The following is a 15,844-nucleotide window of genomic DNA, read 5'->3' as shown; positions in this document are numbered from 1 at the left end:
TCATACATCTATTAATGCATTTATTAAGGAGAAAGACTGAAGGTATTTTATGTTACAGGCAAAACCTTTTGGAGAACAGTATGGTTTTATAGGGACTATTTCATTTCTGGCAGATTCATATATTTTATGGTCAAAAGAGATGATTATGATAATCTTGTCTGGCTTTCCTCATCATGCATGCCATGAATGTTTCTAATTATTCTTGCCTTGAGCTCCAAAGCTTTTTGAACTGTATTGTACATCTTTCAAAAAGCCATACAATTGTTACTTAACGTTTTACCTTTTGGTAGATGATCTACTGTTCCCATTGTTATGTTGTATTATCTGGGAGGTTGAGTTTAGTTGCAGTGATGAAGCTTGTATCATAAATTTTATGCATGATCAGGCAAGTTTTGTATCCTGGCTTGTGCATGTCCTGCCTTCTAAGTGGTCAACTGTGCAGTCCTAGTCTTGCACGATACGTCATTTGTTGCGTGTGATTTCCTATGCTTGTTTTAAAGAAAAAAGAAATTACAGAGAAATTAAGAAGTCATCCCTTCCTGTGCTTACAACCCTCATTAGTGTAAGCTGCCTAGATACCTACCCTCAAAAGGCACTTGAACATATTTAGTATGCCATGTGTTATATGCTATTCAGTAACGTGAGAAGTTTATTCCTATCCTGCAATTGAAATCCGAGAACCAGCTCATATTCTGCCTAAAACCTTTAGGGATGGACAGACACACTGTGTACACATGGGGATGAATTTACTCTCTAATTGTCCTGTTGAAGTCATAGTCCTGCCCTCTTTGACTAACTCCTACCTGAAGGACCAGCAAGTGTTGGTGGCCCAGATTCTTCTGAAATGGCATTTGCTAGTGTCTGCCTACAATGAAAGGCATGCAGGTATTTCCAAATTACCATCAAATGATCAGGTGGAGGTACATGTGTGTGGGGGTATTCATCAGTACTTCCCATTTTGGAGGAAGTCAGTGTACGGTGGCGGTGATTGGGGTTTTTTGCATCTCACCTTTCAGGGAAAGGGAGTCTTCACAGCTGCTCATATTCTTGTACTGCAAGTCAGTTGAGCAGTACAAGTCAGTACGCTTCTGGAGAGGAGAGAGAGGATTCAGAGTGCCCCCTGGGAAATTCTTTCAGTTGATAGTGTTGCAAGCACCGAATGTGAACTGCTGTCAAAACTCTGAGCTGGTGTGCTAAACAGAATACATCTGAAGGATGTCTCACTGAGGCAAAGATCAAGCAAGGCTCAGGCAGAATTGGTTTCACAGAATGTGATAGTGTTTTAAATTGAGCAAGTTCTGGTTTCACTGTAGCCTATTAAAACTTACACCATTTCACGGCCCTCTAAATCTCTTAACACCTCCTACCAGTATTCTTATTCCACAGCTAGAATAAAGTTTCAATATGCTGGATAAAACATTTTTTACTTGAAAATGCTGATCAAGCTTTCTTAAAAACCCTAAAAGTATACACGTGAATTTTGAATTATACCTAAAATAGTCCGATTCAATTAGTCAAAATGTATTTAGGCCCATGACACATACAACCTTGATCCCTCTCATTTTAAGCTACTTGAAGGAGAAGTCTCCCTTCAGTCCATACTGTGAAAACTTGGTAAATGAGAAACAGCACTCAGTCTGAATACAAAAATATTTTATATACTTACAGTGCCAGTCTTTTCTGTGTGAAGGATCAACTAGTAAGTATGCATTTTCTTCAAATAATGTATGCATGCTAGTTATAAAAGAACAAAGTGCACATTATACACAAAATCCCCAGCAGGTGTTTGAAGTGCTTTGTGACAGGCTCATTGCGGAGGTGTAAGGCATAGAATGCATCTGGTATTACGGAGTGACATGATAGATACCCATGGCATCTCTTACAATTAAAACCAGCAACGTATCACTTGACTTCAAATATATGATCTTGTGGATGACCTTGCAGCATGGTTGTAGGGTATTTATCTGAGGTGTTTCCTATGTGTGGCGTTTTGAGACTATAGTTCCAGGCTGTAGAATATTATGAAGGACATATGTTGGGATCCTGGGACTGGGCAGGCTTCAGGTACCTCAGATTCCAAACCACAATTGAAAAAAGCAACTCTTCAGAGGCCGTTAACAATGTGGATACTTATACTCGCTGGCCACCTCTCTGTTTAGTCTGGCAATTTATCAATGCTAATGTAATACAGAATACAACAGGGAAAGGGAGAAAGGGCCGAGACTCAGTACTCGCTTTGTTACCTGAGCTGCAGACTCCTGTGCCCTCAGGCTGTGCCGCTCACATAGGGATCTTGCTGCACAGCCAAGCAGCCTGAGGAACAGGAGAGGCTTTTCTCACCCCACCTACTAGAGATCCTTCAGGCAGATCTGAATGTGGATCTTGAAAGTCTATTCTTAAGGTCAGGCACTCCAAGGAGCTTCTCTGATACCTAACAAGAAGGTGCCCATCTCTGTTTCTAGGTCTGGGTCTTGGTCTTTTTAAAGGTATCACAAATGATGCAGATCATGCCAGTCGACATCAGGCACAGCCACAGTCACGTTTTATTGTATGTGAACAACTGTGAGACTGTGAACATGAGAGGCCAGCTAGCTCCTCTACGGACCTCATATAACATTGCTAAAAGCTGGATTTGTTGACCATACCTGTGTCAGCACTTACACTTTGGTTGTACAGATTTATAACATAAAACAGTTTTCTAGAAGTTCTCTTGTTTTTATTGATTCTTTGCCAAACAGGAATTAATTGTTACGATCTGCTTAAGGAGAACAGGAGTGTTTTAAGGCACAAAACTGCATTACGAACTTCAGTGTCAGAACAATAGTACAACGGTCAAATGTCGCTCCTGAGCTGCAGTAATACATCAGATTTGTTTTATCCACTGTGATTTACTGGTGCTGGGTTTTAAATACCAGTTGCCATCACTGTAGCCACACGGCTCCTCTGACGAATATATGTTCCACAGTCAAAGGCTGACATAAATTAAGTACATTCACATGCTTCAGCACCCTCCTACCAACAAGAGCGTTACTGATTTTCACAAACCAGGAGGGAAGACAAACCAATTTCAAGCAAGTTAGCTGTAAATTCAGTGCCCTAAGAAAGGCCTGGAGAGAAATTAGGGCGCAATTAGCTTGAAACTTAGTTTTGGACCGTGGGGAGACCAAAAGGCCTCTGTAGAGAAAGGCTCACAGTGGATGGAACTGCCATTGACTATAGAAGTCTTCAATGACTGTGCTGCTAAGTTACGTGCCTGATGACTGCTGCTGTGTAAGATAAACTGAGGTACGTAAGCCTGGATCTGAGATGCTCCCCATGTGGGCTTGCATCTAAATTAGCTGCCAGAAAACAGCAACTCCCACTCCGTGGTTTCCTATGGATACTGGTTGTATTTCTAAGCAATGAAGCTGGACATGGTGGACGGGGGTGTCACAAGGCAGCATCTCAACAGTGATCCTCCAGTACTCACCCAGACACAACACAGACCTTTTGTAAACATCCAGCCCTTGAGGAATTCTTCAGTTTTTCCAAGCCATTTTTTTCTTTGCATGTCAACATTTGAATGTGATATGAGGTAGCTGAAAGTTAATGCATATCATTCCCAGAAGCCTGTTTCCATTTGTTTCCGCTTTGCTATCATATGGGTTTAGATAAGATTTAAACTACATCTCTCTTGTGACATCTGTCGCTTAATCTATCATGCAAACATCAGCACATATCAGATTCAGTCTAAGTTTAAGATACACTATCAAAGCCATTTAGCACATTATGAAAGAAACAAAATGAATTTTCAGTCACTGAGAGTGTCTCTATCGTATCCATCATCCTGAAAAAAATGGAAAAGTTAGGAAAAGGAAATCTCTAACATACAAAAGCAACTTCTAATAACTAAAAAAATGAATTGTACTATACAAAAATGTCCATATTCTGGGGCTGTCCTGCAACATTTAATGTAATAAGGTCTGAAGAACAACAGAGATATTTTTAATTCTTAAATTTGTTTGGCTGACAAGGAAAGTTAATAGAAACCTGTTGTTCCACAAACTGAAATTACACCATGACTTACCTATAACATATATGGTTACAGATTGTTGCAGGAGCCCAGCACTTAGCTGGAAGCCAGTCCTGATTTTCTGATTTTCCATTAATTTGAAAAGTTGTTTCTCTTAATATTCTCAGATGCAAATGATGCATTCTTAAACTCCAAAGAATTTTATTGTAGCGCACAATTTTACATTTTCAAATATTCCTAACTAGTTTCGCTGCTGTTCTGGAGAGAAATCCTGCAGGAGATGAAGTATTCCCCTGTATAAAAAGCAACCATCGCTGGTATTTCTGTTTGAGGCATTGGTGGCCACAGAGAAAAACAGGCCCTTTTCAGCCAACTGCTCAGTTTTCTCGATCAAAAGAGGAAGCAAGGCGATGTGGACAATATAGGAAGGCTTCTGTTTTACCAACACGCCTTGCTTCAGCCAAAGGCAAATCTTGAAATGTAACACTGATGAGAATGAATGACTGTGGGTAATACTTCAGTGCAATGTTGTTCCTCCTTTGGCACCTGCTTCCTCATTTTCTCTATTTTTGAATTTCTCTACTGCAAACCATTCCCGGGGTTTTGCTCCTTGAAGACGAGAATTATTTTTAGGATCTGCTCCATTTGCAACATGTTTTTCACCTGACCCTCAACTGCAGCCTCTGGGGTGTCTTCCCAACTGCGGAAGTTCCTGGTAGCCATTATGGTTCATTTCCAAGTCACCTTACAACTCCCTCTGAGAGCCACCAAGCCCCCCGCCTGCGGGGCCACAGCCACCACCCTCAGGGCCATGGCCACCATCCGTGGGGCTATGGCCACCTCCTGCCTGTGGGGATGTGGCCACCATCCTTAGGGCCATGGCTACCTCCTGCCCGTGGGGTCATGGCCACCACCCGCAGGGCCACGGCTGCCACCCATGGGGCCGCAGCCACCATCTGCGGGGCTACAGCCACCTCCCCTGCAGCACAGCAGCCCCGACCGGGGGACCTGGGGGACACGGGGGACGCGGGGAACCAGGGAGGCGGGATGGGGCCAGTCCCGGAGGGAGCATCCTTCCGTCAGCCTTGTTTGGCCCAGTAACACCCCACCCCACCCCCCCATGTCTGTCACCTTCCCTGTCTGGTGTGGGATGGCTGGTGCAGATCTGCTGCATGCAGCTGCCGTCTTTGCCGGGATGTCGAGGGATTACACCCCAACACCGTATTTCTCCTTAATTAACGCATGCTTGCCTAGTTTCAGCATTTCAGAGGCAGGAGTAATCCCTTGCTGGCACAGGAGACGCACATCAGCGTGCTGCTGAACTCTGCGGCTGCGCTAGGTGACGGGAGTAGTACTGTAACCATTAATCACTACTGCATCTGTGACTGCGGATAGATGAAGGCAGAGTGGGCAACCTGCTCTGCTGCTCTCTAACCATCTGCCCAGAGGAGCCTTACATTACCCTCTCTGGAGCTGTGTTTTCTTTCCAGAATGTCTTCAAAATTTGCACATGAAGGCTGCTATTTCGTTACATGTTGGTAGTGTCTCACTGCTTAAGGAAATGCAGCTAGTAACTTCTTCAGGGCAGGCACTATATAATCCCTTGCATTTCTACCATACCTGGCACAACAGGGACCAGACCTGAATTGTGAACACTCATAGCTTCTAGCTGAGAAAGTACGTCAGCTCTCTACCAGATAGTAGATATCTGAGGATAGCAGCAGTTACAGAAATGTAACTGGAAAGGTTCCTCTGTTCCACATAAGCGTTTCTTTGAAATGTTTTCCTGCTGAATTTCTCAAGCCCAAATCCAATATCATTATTAAATAATCATCATCATTTTACTCTCCATTCTTGGCAGCCCGAGCTCCAGCTACTGTCAACAGCCATCAAGATCAGGGGAGGCCAGAAAAGAGCATTCAGGGATGAAATAGTCAAGAATATTAAAGATAAATCCATGTTGATTATAAATGCTCATTCAAATGGCTCATTTAGGATCTGAATGCAAAGATGTTTTGCTCTATGAACAGCTATCAGCGCGACCCCACTGCTAGGAAAATGTGATTGCTATAATATATCTAACAGCTTTCAGATTTTTATTTGCTATGGAGTTTGTCATCATTACTGTAAAACCCAAGCCCTGGGTCGGCATGTGTTATGGGCGAGAGACTTACTGCTACAGCAGCCATACTTGGGCCTCAGACTGAAATGGTGTTCGGACCAGAATTCTGACTTACCTTTCATACAGAAACTTTTTCTTTAGGTGTTTCCACTGAAATCAATCAATTACAGGTATAAAAGAACATTAAAAATGAATAAAAGTGCTAGAAACTAGAACTTCTGGGCCACATGTGAAAGCCCATAGAAATTAGTAAGAAGTATGATGCGAACATAAAAATCTTCGTGGGCCCCGCAGTTACATGAACTGATCAACAGCAATACCACTCCTCAGTGTTAAGCGATATTCTGCAGGTATGTATGTAGAAATGGGGGGAAGCATTTTTTTTTTACATAAAAATATACTTTATTTATAGTATGTAGGTGTATTTGTACCAAGGCTAAACAAACTGAATTTCACTTTCAACTATGTATATAACTAAACTGTGAATCAACCATAATACAATCTGTCACAGTGTAATGTGCAAGGACATTTATTTATCTACTACTAGAGTACTCCTCTTTATCTGGTGCACTAACCCACATACACACATGATGCTTTATTTAATATTTCAGCTGCATAGGTCAACCGTGTCAAGTAGCTGCCAAAGAATTTCAAACCCACTTTCCTATTAAAACTACTCTAAATGTGATAATTTATAAATGATATTTCTCCATCTTTATAAACAACATGCTGAAGACTACTTGTCAAGAGATTACAACTCAGCAACTATTTTCTGGCATAATCCTACATTTAAGAATTTTTAAGTAGCTTTGTACTTTATTGGAGTCTCTCCTGAAACAGTGAATAAAGTCCGAGTCACTCATCGTGTTTGCTTCATTACTAATTGATAAACCAGTGGCTTCAGAAGATGCCATTCCATTTAATGAATTGCTGATGATCCCCATTGACTGCATCTGCATTGAAAACAGGAAAAGAAGTACAACTTGTAACTACACATACAACAAATCTTTAAAAGACTAGTGCAGAAGTCAAACGAGGCGTCGCTATGTTGGGCTATTCAACTCCAATATGTACCTTTTGCGTACATATTGATAAGTGTAAAGCTCCCTTACAGGGAATATTGTTGCCTTTTTATCTTAACAGTGTCTATGCAACCTAAAGACTAGCCTGAAATGATCTGATATACTAGTAATGCAACAATACTGGAGTATAACTTCCTCTGAATTTAAGTAGAGGAACCCGTGTTTGGTAATCGTTATTTCCTCTTGAACTAATATTGCAAACCAGTCTTGAGGTTTGTAGCCATTTATTTTAATGAGTTTTGTCATGGGAAGCTTCTACTGTCAGTTTTCGCAGTGCTGTTTAACCTGGTGAACTCTGAAGGCTGTTATCACCTCTCAGAACAGAACCAAACAGAACAGACAACAGAGCCAAACAGAATTAGTGTCTTACAGAAAAACACAGCTGCAAAACAATGGGATGCATTTGCATTGTTTGCTTCTTTTTTGAAATTACATTTCTACTGTGTGGTATGTTCATAGTACAGAGACGTCAAAACTTCAAAGCTTTCCTTCTTAGTAATTCCTTCAAAGGTGTTTTAGAAAAACAAAATCAGGTAAATATACCAGAAGTGTGTATCTAGTTTAGAGTTTGATGGCTTGCTTCAGTTACAGAATAAAGCAAACGAAGGTCAAGCTTTGAGGTGAACTGAACTTTAAGGCCATTTTAACCCAGAATCGTGGCTGCATGTGGAAGATGGACTTTCCATTTGCAACTCCAAGTCACCCTAATCAGGGCTGCATTTTAGAGCAGGGTACAATTCCTCCTGTTCTGGTGATGAACTGCTTATCATTTTAAAACTTGTATTCCCCACCTGTGTTCATAAAGCTGAAAGGTGATCTGCTAGTGTAAGATACGAGTTTATTATTCACTTTTTACTGAAATAGACACCTTGGCAGTGTAGCCATTTCAGAGAATGGGCACACAGCCCTCATTTGTTTAGCCAAAACTACAATTAAGTTTAGCTATGAATGCACAAGAAATACAAAGATCAGGACTTCTAGCTAGTATTGAGAAGACAGAAATGGAAATAACAAAAAATTACATCCAATAATTTATATATGGTCTGCCAGAATTTGGAATGGAGTTTTGAAATTGTTTTGTGTCTGGCGTTTAACTTAAGCAATGCCACTGTTGTCTTGAAGAACTTATCCCAGCATAAAATTGTTGCCTTAGGAAGGAGCTCTTTGCAGCAGACAGCAGTCATACTTCAATTTGTTAGAATGTAAATCGAAATAAAACTGAAAACAATAATTAAGTATCTGTCACAGTCTACCCCCATCTCCTCTACTGCCCTAGAAAAGTCAATTCATTACTGGCTCAGATGAAGCTGTAAATGGCTCTAGTCTTTGTACTTCTGTCTTTCTTTCATGTATTTCATATTAATAAAATACTGCTCTACACATGTGGACATATATAATGCCATCTATGTATCTGCCAATCCATAAACTAAGTCACATCCTTTGGCTGAAAAATTGCTGGATCTGGAACAAAGTCCGCTGTTGCTGGATCAGAGCCTCTGTTGGCATTAAGGCTGTAGCCCAGGTGAGAGCAGACATTGCCCCCACCCCCCCCAAGTCACTAACGCCACATTATTGGTATAAATAACAGCTACATTGAAAATCTTGCCTTTTCTGTTACTTTTTCAACTCCAGTCTTCAGCTCATGTACCATATTGCTGATTTGCTTAGCTTTGATAAGGCTGTCATCAGGTAGCTCTTGATGGTGCTCAATATGCTGGTTAAAGTGGGAAAGTGGTTCTTTCCAGGCTTGCAAAAGTTTCAGTATCAAGTGCGTTAGTTCTTCTCTCTTACAAATTAATACAGCAAAGAATTTCTCTGTTAGTTTGCAGCAGGTCATATGAATGCTGTTAGTCTCACTGTGAAATCTCAGCGGGATTAAGATTTACATCTGCAGTTCAGTAGTTTTCAAATATTCAGAACTTAAGGGCCACTCTGTCTCTGGTTATTTGCTTAGATGTAAGCAACACCCAAAAGTTGTATTTGCCTTGTTTTCAGTTTTCTTAGACTCCTAAGCTCTGTAATACCTAAAACTGTGGAGTACAGCATTAGCAAAATGGTGGCATTCCAGTCAAACTTACTTGGTATTGAAAAAGTTTTCAGGAACTCCTAGATGTCTCAAGAGCCCAAGGAGCCTCACCTAGACATCTCTGCTGGTATGGAAGTGCAGGTGTTTCCTCACACCTGCCGTGGTTCTAGCTGTGTTGGCTAGAGGCTCGCTGCAGACACACTTCCAAGAAGGTGCCCGGTGGTCAGGACAGTTGCTTCTCTAACAGAAACTCAATGGCCGTAAGACCTCTCTTGCAATATAAGTTCAGAAATACAGTTGACCAGTTAAAGCTTTCTAAAGCAGGCAGGGCCTCACTTCCCATTGCCCTTCAAGGGAGGAAAGCATTTTTCTAAACATCTTGGGGGAAGCTCCTCGCTCCATCACAACCAAAGAGCAAAACATTAACGTTTGTCTCCGTCTGCCTCCTCCTAGAGGCAAAAGTTTCTGCTGCTGCTGTATCCTCGACTTCACAATCTGCTTTTTCTCTGTCTAAAGAAACTCTTCCTGCTCTTCTCTAAACTAGTAACGATTTCTTTCTCTTTACCTTTACATCTGTCTAAACCAATTTGCTGTTCTCTTTTCCTTATCTAACTACCAGTTCAGAGATAATGACTGTTACTTCTTTCTCCTGATTGCTTTTTGTACTTTGCAGGGACACTGATTAATTTAACTTATCTGTCACATGCACAGGTTTCTAAGTTTATGTTCCACAGAGCCTGCCTCAACATAATCAAAAGGATGTCTGTCTGTCAGTCATCTGGATGAAGTACTACTGCAATATGTCTATTATAACTAATAAATATGATTTAAGCATATGGAACCATATATAGCTTTTTTAAACAGAGTAAACTAATGATTCGTATGCAGTACCTCTGTGATGTGTGCATGTCTGGGGCCAAAACTTACCGGCTTCTTCAGTCCACCTGTTGCTGAAGCACCGGAGGTGTCAAACCCTCTCTGCCCATCTCCAGCGTGACGGGGTGGGGGACAGCCGCAGCGTGATGGGTGACACATGTGGGGGCTCCGAAGGAATGGGGGGGTATTTTCCCCTTTCTTCAGGCGGGGGCGAGGAGGCGGAGCCCCATCCCAGCCGCCCAAACCCGCGGGGGCCGGCGATGCCCCCCGCCCGCCCCGTCTCCGCCCGCCGCCGCCGTCCAACCTTACCGGGATTTTTTGGGCGTATTCTTTGCCGTTGGGGGTCAGCATCCCCGACGTGTGGCACTTCCGAGCGGGCTTCCCCAGCTCGTTGTCACGGGGAGGAAAGTGTTTTTCCTATGGGGGAAGAAAACCTAAAGAGACACCGAGAGCACCCCCCGCCCCCGCCCCGCCCCGCCGGCAGCCGCTCCCAGGGCGGCGGGCGCCCGGTCCGGCACTCACCAGCTCGGCGTAGAGCGCCGTGGAGAGGCTGTGGATCCTGCCCGAGTGCCGGATCACCCGGTCGAAGAGATCGGCCACGGTCAGGAGGCGGCAGCCGGCGTCCCCCGGGGCGCAGACCAGCAGCCACAGCAGCGCCAGCGCCGCGGCGGCACCTGCGGGGAGCCCGGCGGCGTCGGGGGGCGGCGGGGCGGCCGCCGGCCCCTCCTCTCCTCTCCTCTCCTCTCCTCTCCTCTCCTCTCCTCTCCTCTCCTCTCCTCTCCTCTCCTCTCCTCTCCTCTCCTCTCCTCTCCTCTCCTCTCCTCTCCTCTCCTCTCCTCTCCTCTCCTCTCCTCTCCTCTCCTCTCCTCTCCTCTCCTCTCCTCTCCTCTCCCCCCCTCTCCTCTCCCCCCCTCTCCCTCCCTCTCCCCGCTGCCCCGCTCCGCCCGCCCCCTCACCTGCTCGCCCCGCCGCCCGGGCGGGGGCCATGGCACCGCGGAGCCCGCTCCTCGGCGCGGAGCGGCTGGCATCGGCCGGCGCCGGCGTTGCCCCCCGCGTCCCCTATATATGCCGGGTGGGGACGTGCGTGGCGTGGGAGGGGGGGCCCTCCCGGTCATGACGGGTCCCTCCCTGACGTGCGCGGCCCGCGGCCACCGTGAGCAAGCCGCCCGGAGCGGGACTCCCGGTTCAGCATCCCTCGCACAGACGGGACCAGTCCCCGCCCCTGGCAAGCAGCAGGGCCCCGCAGAAACAGGGCTGCCGGGCTCTGTGGTGGGGCTGCTGGTGACCCCCGCAGCGCCCGCCCGCCCTGGGGCCAGCGCTGCCCCGCTGTCGGTGTCGCAGCCCCCCGTGGGCACCGGGGGGCGGCTCCGGCGCCCGCACAGAAGTGGCGTGGCCAGGTCTGCACCGGCGTGCCCACTGCCGTCGGAGGGGGTGAGGATGTGAGAGCTGAGACCGGGAAAATAAAATAATCTTGCCAGCGATAACGGGGGGTTGGTACAAGGACAGCAATGGGCGATGAGGGGTAGGAGAGAAGCCTGGCCTGATGGCATTCATCGCTTAACCATCTCCTCTAATCAATCACACGGTTAACATCAGATCTGCTTTCCCTGCTCCCTAGCAGCTGGTCAAGAGGTGAGACCGCTGAAGGTGTGACAGCACTTGGTGGTGCAAGCATACCTCAAGGCAGTTGGCGATGCGCCCTGTGGCTAAAAGGTTAAAGGCGTAACGCAGCAAAGCACTCAGATCAGGATCCCCAGAGGGGTGCAAGTCCTGCGGACTCGGTTGCTGTCCTCAATTTATGGGTGTGAGATCCTCAACAACCCTGCAAGACGAATGAGGAAAGTTGAGATGTTTGTCTCCAGGCTTACAACGGACATGTCAAACTGGAAGCTGCTTCAAGCTGACCAACAGGGGAACCTGAGCACGGGGTCTTTCTGCTGTGTTTTCTGGGTTTTGGCACCCTACCTCTTGGAATTCAATGGGAACAGCTCAGGGTCTGGTAGAGCTGGAATTAGGCACCTTCTCTGCCTGTGGGTATTCAACTCTGAGGCTGGCAGGGGACTGCCATAACTGGTGGCTCTTATGACATGCAGAATGAGTCAACTCTGCCCTTCTTGTTGAAGTTTTTTCACTGCCAAGGGTGCAGTCTGCTTAGAAATAAGGAAACATCTGACATTAAATTGTCATCTTTCCTCTGTGACTACCCCAGCTGCTATGCTACAGTCATGTATCTGTTTTCTAGCCCCTGAATCCCCATTTCCTTTATGGAAAATGGAATGGCCATACCTCCACTACAATGATGAGGAACGTACCTCTCCCCCACCTTTTAAGGACAACTGGGTGACTAGGACCCCTTCTGGAGGTTGAAGACATGAGTTTGGCTAGCTCTCAGCCAAGGAGAAAATGATTGACCTTGGTCATCTATAGTCTGTGTGGATGCTAAAATATTGGTAGAAACAAGTAGAGGCAGCTACTTCTCTAGCCAAATCTTAAAAGTAATTGTCACCTGCCACTGCGTTCTGCATGAAGTCAAGTGGCATTTCCAAAGGATTCACATTTTGAAAATAAGAGCTTCTCCAAGGAGTTAGGTGTCAGTTCCTAGACTCTGAGTAGGTGCCTGCATGGCTGTTCACTGAACTCCAAGGCCTGTCAAAGCTGACACATTTTGGGACATGCACAGATTCAAAACACTGACAGGTGAAGACCTTTAGTGCTGAAAATGCCAGCAGAAGTCACTACTAAGTAGGGGCCCCCATTTGCCTGCTTGTGCTCTCTGCCTGGGTTCTGTTTTCCTTGTTTGCATCTATTTAAGGATTTGGCTTTTTGTTAACAAGACAGATTTTTAAGTAGGAAAAAAAGAGATTTAGATTTCCTTTCATCCAAAGGAAGATTGAAAAGATAGCACATGAGAAGGAATATTCAAATGTCTTTCTCACACAATCTACATTGCCTTCATTCATATAGATATCTGAAAGGAAAATTATTCCTCTCAGAGCTACCCACAAATCTTGTGTCCTTCCAGGGAATTTGTCTTGCCATGACGTGCACTGAGTTAGCTAGATTTGATTTAGTTGAGTGAATGCAATCTCCAAAAAGAATTTACTTTTTTCTTGACAGAGTTGGATCGATAGAAGCAAATACTAGAAATCTCACTACTAGTGAGATTTCCTTACTGTTAGGAGCTAGTCCACATGCTCCTCAGCCTCTACCAGCAGCACAGCTTCGCCAGCCCTTCAAACTGATACATCTCTGAACCCAACAGACCAAACTCACTTCTCTAAAATTCCTCAAAGTCACTTCTAAAGTTTGATAGCACCATGGGTCTGTAAGATACTTTTTATCCCTCATTTTTTTTTTTAATTTCTAAAATTAGTTTTAAAAGCAGTTCATTAAGATGTACTTAATGACCTACACTATTCAGCAGAGGTTGTTCTCATTCTCTTACCTCTGCTTTATCTCTAATGAATAAAACAGTGCAGTTAATTTCAGTGGTTAGAGCTGCTGAGCCAGTTCTTAATGGGAATCATACAGGAAGCCGTGGCAATAGCTCTGAGCTCTTTGGTAGCTGATAATACACTTCTGGCTTGTGGTCCAACTGAAGGCTTAGAATATTAGTATTATTTCTGATAACTATCAGAAAATGAGCAATCTTGCATATGGCAGGATCTGAAAAAACACTGGTAGTGTGCATGTGGGAGGCACGTAGATGAGTGACTTATTTTTATTGGCCAATAGCCATTTTCTTTTGGTTTTCACTTGTCTAGGAGAAATTCTGACATATGCAAATCTTATCCTAGAGAAGGTGCCTTAAAATGTTAAGAGAATTTTTGAGTTATGAAGGAGCTGTGAACTTGTGCTGTGTAAAATGTAAATGACTTGCACAGCAAAAAATGCTGTACAACTTAGAGGAAAGAATACGCAGTAAATTATGAAGTTTTATTTAAGGTTCCAGTTTCTAAAATGCATGATGTTTTCTTAACCAGTGATATATCAATGTTCAAAGAATTGTTTTCCCTGGCTCTTCACTGATATTTCAAGTTTGTAGATGACATCAAACCAGAAGAAGTGACTTGCATTTTAAAATTTAATGTGATCTTGAAAATTAGAGAAATGGCCTGAAGAAAGCAGGGTACAGTTCAGTAAAGAAAAATGCAAAGTACTGTAATTAGACAGGAGTTTAGACTGCCCAAATACAGAACGAGGCAGCTGTTGCACAGAAGGGGATCACGACTTGTAAGAAATAACAAGCTGAACCTAAGTCAGTAGTATGTTACTGTTGCTTTGCATTGTTGCTTTATTCATTTGCTTTGCAATTTGGGGTATGTACTTTGAAGAAGAGCTCTTCTGCCATACCTTGCATCTGCAAGGCCTCCACTAGAATACTGTGTTCAGTGTTGGACATCCCATTTCAAGAGAGATATGAGCCAGATGGAAAGAACCCAGAGGAGAAAAACAAGAATGATCAAAGGTTAAAAAAAACCCCCATGCCCTACAAGGAAAAACTGAAGGAAGTAGGGTTGTTTACTCTCTAGCAGGGAAAGATGAGGCAAGGATACAGTTTTCAGATGTGCAGAAGGTAGCAGCAAAGAGGAAGGGAATCAATTATTCACCACATTCATTATGGATACAAGATATAATGGGATTAAACTGCAATAACGGAGATTTAAATTAGACATTAGAAAGAACTTCTTAATGGTTAGGAGAGTTAAGGACTGGAACAGATTGCTCAGGGACACCGTGAAATCTTCATCATTATCTAACCTTTCTTATAAACTTTTCAACAGTTTTCAGACAGTCAGCAGTGGTGTTCATCCTGCCGTGGACAGGAGGGTGAGTAGGCAACCTCTGCCCCTTCCAGCCTGCCAATGTTTTATAGTGCAAGACCAACTGGAGTTCATTATGTATTCAAAATCACTCCTAAATTTACATCACGAAGGAGTAAAAGCTGAAATGAAAAGGTTTGTTTCAACCAAATGCTATCCACTATTGATTTGCTCTTTTCCTATAGCACAGCAACAGGCACATTTTACAGCACAAGAGGGGCAAGGCACATGCTTTTGCTCTGAAAGTGAATAAAGCAATATGGAAATGATATAAACTGGATCTTACAAGGGAAATGAAAAAAGAGCTGACTACCCGCTTAAAGGAGTCAGCCATTTTCTGAATGCTGGATCACCAAACTATGGTTTTTCCTAGTTCTGTAAAGAAAAAGGCATACTTCTGCTTTTACCACTTCATGTAGAAGTGTTTGGCTTTTCTCTTTGCAATTCTAATTTCTCTGCTCTTCTTTCCCATGCTGCAGTCATATACTAGTCACTAAACTTACTGGGTTTGTCTTGATTTGGATTACTCTTGATTGTTGCAGCCTTGAAAATCCAAAGACATAGATAATACAAGGCAAGTAGGAGAATATATATTTTTCATTGGATCAATTGATATAGGTGGCAAAAATGGAAAAAAGCTTTTGGGCAAACATGACCTTTTTCAGAGTGAATCTGAAAAATTGTCCATTTCCCAACTATCCCTTTTTTTAAAATGAATTGTTAGCAATGCTTGCTCTTGGTTGTGTATTTCTTGCCTTTATAGCTTTCTTCTGCTCCTTTCTCTCCCTCTTTCTTCACAATTTAAACATTCTTTCGTCCCTTCATCTTAAAACAACAGTCCTTGGCTCCATTTGTCTCTCTGGGCAAAATCCTTCTCTACCCTCCATCTCTTTGAATAACTCT

The 15,844-nt window shown here is 43.9% G+C and overlaps 1 protein-coding gene across 1 annotated transcript; it reads right to left on the bottom strand.

Moving 5' to 3' along the window:
- Window positions 1-6,892: 6,892 nt before the first annotated feature.
- Window positions 6,893-11,105, bottom strand: LOC142597175 (prolactin-like). Its single transcript, XM_075727850.1, has 5 exons — window positions 11,075-11,105; window positions 10,641-10,792; window positions 10,428-10,535; window positions 8,823-9,002; window positions 6,893-7,087 (listed from the first exon to the last, which is right to left on the bottom strand). Exons 1-5 carry the CDS (start codon window positions 11,103-11,105, stop codon window positions 6,893-6,895), a joined length of 666 nt encoding a protein of 221 aa, XP_075583965.1.
- Between the last annotated feature and the right edge of the window lie 4,739 nt (window positions 11,106-15,844).

This window comes from Pelecanus crispus, chromosome 1, assembly GCF_030463565.1.
Source record: "Pelecanus crispus isolate bPelCri1 chromosome 1, bPelCri1.pri, whole genome shotgun sequence".
Lineage (NCBI taxonomy): Eukaryota > Metazoa > Chordata > Aves > Pelecaniformes > Pelecanidae > Pelecanus > Pelecanus crispus.
Note: the sequence above shows the minus strand (reverse complement) of the source record. Positions and strands in the feature narration are given on the sequence as shown.

Coding starts and splice junctions, on each gene's coding strand:
- LOC142597175 (XM_075727850.1), bottom strand. CDS start 11,105: ATGGCCCCCGCCCGGGCGGCGGGGCGAGCAG. Junction 10,536..10,640: donor CGGCGCTCTACGCCGAGCTG/GTGAGTGCCGGA, acceptor CTTCCCCCATAG/GAAAAACACTTTCCTCCCCG. Junction 9,003..10,427: donor AATACGCCCAAAAAATCCCG/GTAAGGTTGGAC, acceptor TTAATTTGTAAG/AGAGAAGAACTAACGCACTT.